Source organism: Quercus suber, unplaced genomic scaffold (genome assembly GCF_002906115.3).
Source record: "Quercus suber isolate HL8 unplaced genomic scaffold, Cork oak 2.0 scaffold_234, whole genome shotgun sequence".
In the NCBI taxonomy this organism is placed as follows: domain Eukaryota; kingdom Viridiplantae; phylum Streptophyta; class Magnoliopsida; order Fagales; family Fagaceae; genus Quercus; species Quercus suber.
The window spans coordinates 890,977-899,664 of record NW_027069691.1 but is presented as its reverse complement, the minus strand read 5'-3'; the positions used below and the strand labels follow the sequence as shown (position 1 = coordinate 899,664).

At 38.1% G+C, this 8,688-nt stretch overlaps 1 protein-coding gene across 1 annotated transcript; it reads left to right on the top strand.

Annotated features, from left to right (window-relative positions):
* Positions 1–7,268: 7,268 nt before the first annotated feature.
* LOC136070442 (putative disease resistance protein RGA3) lies at positions 7,269–8,683 on the top strand (the record flags this gene model as incomplete). The annotated part of the gene is made up of 2 exons (XM_065780411.1): positions 7,269–7,400; positions 7,808–8,683. Coding segments are annotated over exons 1-2 (1,008 nt in total), but the record flags the coding sequence as incomplete, so codon positions are not given.
* Positions 8,684–8,688: the final 5 nt, after the last annotated feature.

The window sequence follows — 8,688 nt, the reverse complement described above, 5'->3', positions numbered from 1 at the left end:
AAAAAAAAAAAAAAAAAAAAAAAAAACTTAAACTAACAAACCCATTAGCACAGCATGTTTCCATCTAGCACTAATTGCCTGAAGAAGTTCAAATCAGATTTGCTACGAAGCTACCAAATGATTTGAAAAAAAAAAAAAAAAAACAAAGGAATAAGAAGAGAACAGAAATTTAGAGCAGTTGCAGAGGAAGCTCAAATTTTAGCTGCGTTTGAAACTTTCTTCTTCAGTCCTGCACTTGAACTTCTGGTCTGGGTCTTTGAAGCTTTCTAAGAAGTACTACTGTAAGTGTAACTAATGGGAATATGAAATGAAGAAGAAAGAGTGGAGGAGAAAGTGTAAGTCATTGCAATGAGTAATGGAGTGAGATTAGGTGAAAAGGTGAAAGGGGGGCTTCTTAGAAGCTTCCTAGTTTATAAATATTAACATGTTTATTTACAAAAATACTCAAATTTGAATTTTAAAATAATCAATCTAATCACTTTATTATTATAGTAATATTTCTTTAAAACACTATATTAAATTCATTAAATGATGATATTACATTAATAAAATTTGGCTTAAGAATGGCAATGAGTAATAACATTTTTTTTATTATTAATTATTAATATATATATATATATATAAAATGGTAATTCCGAAACGGTCTAAAATGGTACGTCGAAATAGGCCGGTACCGAAATATTCTGTTTCAATAGAAAAACGGGAACGGGCACTGAAATGGTATTCATAACATTGTGTGAGAGTGAGTGAGTTCAACAATATTCCTAAACACTTGAGAGGTTTCGGGCCAAAGAAATGTGTTTCTTTTGGTGGAATTTTGAGTTCAACCACTTGTGCAAAGTTGATCCGAACTATACAATGAATTGTTGGGTTGTTGTATCCTGGAGAGAACAAGTTAAAAGAGAAATTTTACTGCATCGGTTTATGGGCTTTGCCAACTGCAAAGGGCTTGAATTTCATTGAAGTGAGAGAGGTTTCTGTGCCTTAGTCTGACATTGTTTGTTTAAATTCCTAATTTTATTGTAACAAAATATCATTTTATTGATAATTTCTCCAACACTGTATTTAAAAAATCATAGCAATTCGTAGACAAACTAAGCTTATTTAACACCTTAAATGAACCGTGGTTCTCATTTGTTGATACACTAAAGCTAATCTTGATCAAAGAAAAACAAATGAACAATTCTAAAAATTTAATTTTGACTCGACTCTTCTTAGCTCATTTACAACATGAAATAACCGGATCAAGGAATAGTCCTAGTTAAGTTGAATTTTAGTAGAGATAAAACAAAGAATGATAAAGTTTAGCTACGAAATTGGTTGTAGCCTAAAACTATAACTTTATTTATAAAAAATTAACATTACTACATATTTTAAAAATCTAACTGTTAAATTGCATGTTGCTTGCACTTTTAATACACATGTCAAATTTTATGCTAATCGAATATTATTTACTATATACTTTATAAGTTTATATTTTACTCTTAATTTTAAACTACAAAAATTTGTAATTTAAACCGTTTATTGATCTTCAATCTTTCTCTCTCTTCTTCTCTCCCATCACTCTGTTTATCTTTTCCTTACTGTCTCTTTCTTTCAACCACCCACCACCACCACTTCTACCACAAGAAACCCACCATGAAAAACCCATTGCCACCACCTTTGCCACAAGAAACCCACCACCACACATTAAAAAAAAAAAAAAAAAACACTCCTATCACCAGGAACAAAACCCATAAAATCTACCACCGCCTCCACCCACAAAACCACCACTAAAAAACCCACCAAATATTACAACCACAGCCACAACCAATTAGCCAGGGTGAGAATCAAACCCATAGGACAAAATCAAATCCATAGGATAAAATCAAACTGAATTAGTAACCAACAACCACCTTCAAGAAACCCATCAGATACACCACCACGGCAACAACCAGCCCACCACCACCATGCACAAAACCTACAAAAAAAATCAAAGCAAAAATCCACACAATTGAAACCCACCTCTGCCACCACAACCAGAGACACCACCATGGCCACAACACACCCACCACCACCATGCACAGAAACCCACAAAAAATCAAAGAAAACTTCACATTAGACCCCTATTAGACTATGGGAATCAAACCTATTCCAAAAATCCAACCCAAACCCATCAGAACCCAGCCACAACCATGGTTACCCAACTATCGTTACCATCATCGGAACCCAACACCACACCACCATTACTAGCCACAACAACAGTTCCACCATGGCTCCATGATCTCCACGCCTATACTACAGAAGCTGATCTCCTCACCTCCACCGTCGTTGTTTCCATGCTGATTTGAGAGAGAGGAAGGAAGCCTTAAATGGTTTTGGGTTTGAAGAAAAGAGAGAAGAAGAAAGAAAGAGAAGGAAAAGAGAGAAAGAGAAGTGCAATAATGAGAAGAGAGGGGAAAGAGAGATGAATCAAATATTAAAAAACAAATTTTATTGTACAATCCTGCTATAATACCATTTTAGATTTATGATAGCAATGTAGCAAGATTGCAAATTTTTTTACAATTAGAAGATTGAGTAATGGAGTTTTTTGGAATTTTGATGTTAAAATATACCAACATATAGCATTTGAGAGACTGGATACTAATCCTCTAAGAGCATCCTCATTAAAGATTTCAAAAATTTAGCATTTAGCATCTCAAAAATCTACTTTATCTATTTTAACAACTCACTTTATAATACACCAAATATCAAATGTTTTATATTTTTTTATCACTTCATTAAAATATACTTTCTTATTATTTCTTTATTTTCTAAAGAAAAGAGGAGAGAGAGAACCATAAAAAATATATATATATATTTTAAGATGGGAGCCACAGTGAGCTTTCATCACCATATAAAATATATAGGGTGAGGTTTAGGTCCAGTGTCCAGTTGTACTGGACTCGTTAAGATTATAACACGTGTCCACTTTGAACACATGTAACCATCTTAACAAATCCAATGCACTACATGCACTGGACCTAAGAGCATTAGCATTGAAGAATGCTAATGCCATATTTAGGGAGAATTTAGCATTTTTAGCCTCAAAATGCTTTGCATCAAGAATGCTATACCCCAATATTGCAAATTATTTTGCAATTCTGCTACAGTACTATTCTAAAGGTAGAATAGTACTGTAGCAGTATTCTAAAAAAAATAATAATATTTTAAGCTCTTCTCCTTCGGAATCTCTCTCCCCTCTGTCATTATTCATGTTCTCTTCTCTCTTTCTCATCTGCTCTCTCCTCTCTTTAGACCCAAACAATATCTTCCTCCCAACATCAACATCACACATCACAGTGGAGGAAACTTTGATCTGGGTTGTGATTCTCGCCGATGCTGTGATTCTTGCTGATGTTTGGGATTTGATCGGGTTGAGCTGGGTTGATCTAGCAATGGCAGTGACGACAATGTCTAGGTTTTGATCGAGGATAGAGGAAACGTTGATTGAGCGGCAGCAGTGGCGGCGGTGTTTGGGTTTTGATTAGGGTTGATCTGGTTTTTTTTTTTTTTTTTTTTTTTTTTTTTTTTTTTTTTTTTTTTTTTTTTTTTTTTTCTGTTGTGATCGGAGTTGATCAGCAGTGTCTGGGTTTTGATCAGGGATGGAAGAAACATTGATCTAACGGCGGCAGTGGCGGCGGTGTCTAGGTTTTGATCGGGGTTGATCTGGGTTTTTTTTTTTTTCCTATTGTGATTGGGGTTGATCGGCGGTGTCTGGGTTTTTGTTCCGGTGGGATTTTGGTGGGCCTGGTGGAGGCATGGTGGGATTTTGGTTGTTTTGTGGTGATTGATAATGGTGGAGCCGTGGAGGCGCAGCCTGATTGATTGATGATAATGATCGGGATTGTTTTGGTGGTGATGGGATTCCGGTGGGTTTTGATCGGGGTTGATCGGCGGTGTATGATGAGAGGCTGAAGCAGTTAGGTTGAAGCATTTTGGTGGTGTGTGATGGTGGTGTGGTGGTGATTGATGATGGTGGAGCAGTGAAGGTGGTGGTGTGGTGATAGATGATATAAAGTTTAATAAAAAAAAAATGGTGGTGTGGTGATTGATGACTGTGGGAAAGAAATAATAAAAAAAGATTAAAAAATAATATTTTAATAAAAATAGAGTTTTGGAATATAGGAGGTAGTGTAAAATGGTATGGTATAATGATAAAGTTGCTTTTTGGAATGGTAAAATAGAATAGAATTGAAAATTTTCAATGCTAATACTCTAAGCCTCACCCATATATATATATATATATATATTTTAAGATGGGAGCTACAGTGAGCTTTCAAAGATGAAAGCTCACTATAACTCAGCTTGTATTTTTTTTTTAGGATTAGCATCCTTGATGAAGATGGGTTTTTAGTGGTTTTGTTGCTAAAAATAGCATTTAGCATTTATAAAAGCCTTGATCAGAGCATCAACACTAGGGAATGCTAATGCCAAATGTAAGGAGAATTTGACATTTCAAGCCCCAAAATGCCCTGCATCAAGGAATGCTAATGCCAAGTATTGCAAATTTTTTTGCAATACTACTACAGTGCAATTCTAAATGTAGAATTGCACTATAGCACAATTTTAAAACCAAAAACAATATTTTATTCAGTCTGACTCATCCTTTCTCTTCTCCATTTTCTCTCCATCTCCCTCTTCTCTGTCTGTTGGCATGGTGGCTTTGCTACCATGGTTGATGGATTTCTAGATCAACAACAGCAAGATTGGTGGTGGTTTTTTTTGTGGGTTTTTCTTGGTAGTTGTTGGCCGGTGTTGTGGTGGGTTTGCTTGGTGGTGGCTGGGTTTTTCTCCTTGGTGCTGTGGCTGGGTTTTTTTTGATCGGTGTTGATGGGTTTGTTAGGTTGATGGGTTTGGATTGGTGATGAGTTTGACCGGTGCTGTGGTTTTTGATGGGTTGATGGGTTTGGGATCGATGATGGGTTGATGGTTATTTGTGGTAGTGGTGGTAGCAGGTGGTGATTTGGGTTTTTTTGATCGATGCTGTTGGGTTTGTTGGGTTGATGGGTTTGGATCGGTGCTATGGTTGTTGATGGGTTGATGGGTTTGGCATTGGTGATGGGTTGATGGTTGTTCGTGGTGGTGGTGGTAGCAGGTGGTGATTTGGGTTTTTATTTTTATTTGGGTTTTGGGATATATTATTTTATTATATAGATATATTATTTTAATGAGTAGAATATGAAAATAAAAGTTTAGAATGCTGGAGTCTGGAAGTATTGTAAAATGGTATAATATAATGATAAAATAACTTTTTAAAATAGTAAAATAAAATAGAATTGAAATTTTGGAATGCTGATGCTCGGCGAAAATAGCTAACTATTTTTTTTTTCTAACTATCTAGTTAGTAGTTTCAGTTTTCAAACTATATCATTTACTAGCATCTCGAGTCTAAGAGACTCGATTTTGGCCTATAAATCGACTCTTAGATGCTCGATTTTCATGGTCTGATGTGGCATCTTTTTCCACATGGAAACCACCTGGAAATCGAGTCTTAGAGACTCGATTTCCAAATCAAAAAAATTTGAAAAAATTTCAAGTATCCAAGTCTCTCATCTACAAACCAAAATACCCAAAAAAAAAAAAAAAAATCAGATCACAGAGAGAGAGAAAGAATCTAGAAAACGATCAAGCTGAAATACCATATATGTGTTGTAAGGACTCGATTTGCGTTTGACCCTGATTACAAATGGGTTTTCAGCCCAATCAAGCCCAAACAATAAATTTGTAGAGAGTGGGTTAAAGGTTTAGGCGCTGGCCATCGTTCACCAAGCATGAACTCCTTTTTTATAAAAGAAAATACTTGGAGTTAATTTACAACTGGGGGAGTGCTCCTCGGCCCATGGCTGAGGAGCCCCTTTTCTTCTCCTTCTTTCTTTTTTTCTTCTTTACTTTATTTGCTTTTCTTATATAGTCTTCATCTTCTTATCTCCTTTTTCCATCTGTTGATCATCCATTTGCCTCCCTTCTGGCCATCCATCCCATCAGAGGCCTTATCGGTACTCAAGTGGTTCACTCTGATCAATGTTGCCCTGCTAAGGGGTTATATCCCCATTAATGCGGCCAGAGGGGTTAGGTGAATGCATTAAGTGTGAATGTGACAACTTGCTCTGGGCTTGTCCCCTCCTAAAAATTATCCTTAATATGCCGATGATGAAGGGGTCCTCGGCGTGGGCCAAAAAAGAGGCTTTCCCCAATTTAGCCTTGGCTGGTCAGTCTTCCTCGGCGCTGGCCTTGGGCCTACTACGCGATGGGCTGTGGCTGTCAGGCCTACGGGCCCCACATATGTTCATCAGAAAAAAAAAAAGAAAAAAAAAGAAAAGAAAAACCCAGAAACAAGCTCCAGTTCTGCAAGCCCCAGGTCGGTGCGACTAGGGCCGTAGTGCGGCCAGGGTCGCGCGCGACCCAGGGCTCGCGCGGCCTGAGTCGCAGCAGTCGCGCGGCCTATGCGACCCGGGCTGCGCGAGCCTTGGGCCGCGCAGGCCGCGCGACCGTTGCGACCCGGGCTGCGCGAGCCCTGGGTCGCGCCTACCCTGGCCGCACTGCGGCCCCGGTCGCGCCGGCCTGGAGCTTGTTTCTGGGTTTTTCTTTTTCTTTTTTTTTTTTTTTTTTTTTTTTTTTTTTTTTTTCTTTGGCTTTCGGCTTCTTCCTTCTTCTTCGGGGTTTTTTTTTTTTTCTTTCTTCATGCTCTGATTTCTTTCTGGGTGGCTGTGGTTTATATATGGGCTTAGAAATCGAGTGTCAGATACTCGATTTCTACGTGAACGCCATGTGGAAAAAGTGCCAGTTGAGACGAGTTCAAAACATCAAAATCGACCCTCAAAAACTCGATTTATAACCCCTAAATCGAGTCTCTTAGACTCGAGATGCTATAAAAAATATAGTTTATAAATCGAGTCTCTTAGACTCGAGATACTATAAAAAATATAGTTTGAAACTGTTGACATCTAACTATATAGTTGGGGTTTGATGGCTATTTACCCATTTCGTACCTGATGCTCTCGCATATATGCAAAAAGAATTCTAAAAAGAGTTCAATTAAAAAAAAAAAAAAAAAAAAATCAAACAAACTGTAGAAGCTCGGAAGTTGTCTAAAGACTCCAAACACTGAAGTCTACCATGTTCTTCCCTATCTTCAACAGCTGCTAGCCGCTAAAAGATCTAAACCAGTGTTTGGTTCTTTGAGAGCTCGAGTCTTTGATGTGGGCAGTGACCACCTAGAAGGCCACTGCCAATTGCCGCGCAAGATGGAGTTGGATGTAGTTCTGTCCCCTCTTCTACAAGTGGTATTCGACAAATTGGCCACCCCATTTCTTGAAGAGATCACTAATATCTGCGGCGTCAAGGAGGAGCTCAAGAAGCTCCGGCGTACCTTACGCGTAATCCAAACTGTGCTCAAAGACGCAGAAGAGCGACAGTGACAGATAGAGCTTTGAGAAACTGGTTGACAGAGCTTAAGGAAGTAGCTTATGATGTGGAGGACCTTCTTGATGAGTGCTCTCCTGAAGTTATGGTATCTGGAATCGCAACCGATTCATCGAACAGGTACGTGTCTTTGTTCCCTCTCTGGGAAATTTTGCAAGTTGCATTAACATGTTACCAAAACTTGAGCAGATCAAAGAGACGTTAGATGTGTTGGCAGAAGAGAAGTCTTTTTTTAATTGAGTGAGGTATCTGTTAATAATATAGTAGTAGCAGAAGTAAAAGTAGGGGATAAGGAAAACTGGCTCTCTTGTAATTGAATCTGAAGTTTTTGGCAGAGTGGGTGATAAAGAGAGGATAGTAGAGCAATTACTGTCCACAGGTGAAAGTGCAAGGAAAATCTCTGTTATTTCTATTGTTGGAATTTGGTGGTCTTGGTAAAACAACCCTTGCTCAATTAGCCTACAATGATGAAAGGGTAAAAAGACATTTTGATCTGAAGATTTGGGTGTGTGTAAATGATGATTTTGATGTGGGGAAGATCATGGTTTTGATTTTAGAGTCGGGTAGTAAGAGCAAATGTGATTTTTTTGGGATGGATGCGCTGCAGTCTCGACTCCAGGAATTATTACTTGAGAAAAGATACTTGCTTGTGTTGGATGATGTATGGAATGAAGATCACAATGAGTGGGACAATTTAAGAACTTCATTGAGTAGTGGGGTGGAGGGAAGCAAAATCATTGTCACTACGCGTAGTGAAAAGGTCGCGACTATAATGGGCACAACTTACATTCATCATTTGGAAGGGTTATCTGAAGATTACTGTTGGGCTTTGTTCAAGCAAAGAGCCTTTGGCCATAATGAAGACCACCATCCAAACCTGTCTACAATTGGCAAACAAATAGTGAAGAAATGTGGAGGTGTAACTTTAGCTGCAAAGACTCTGGGGAGTGTCATGCGGTTCAAAAGGGAGGAAAGAGAGTGGTTGTTTGTACAGGAGAGTGATCTTTGGGATGTATCTGAAAGTGATAATGGAATTCTACCTGCCCTAAGGTTGAGCTTTAGCCACTTGGCATCACATCTAAAGGGTTGCTTTGCATATTGCTCAATATTTCCTAGAAATTATATTTTCAAGAAGGAAAAACTAATCCAGATATGGATTGCAGAAGGCTTGATTCAATCTCCAGAAGGAAGAAGATCACTTGAATTCATTGGCAATGAGTATTTCGATGATTTGGTATGGAC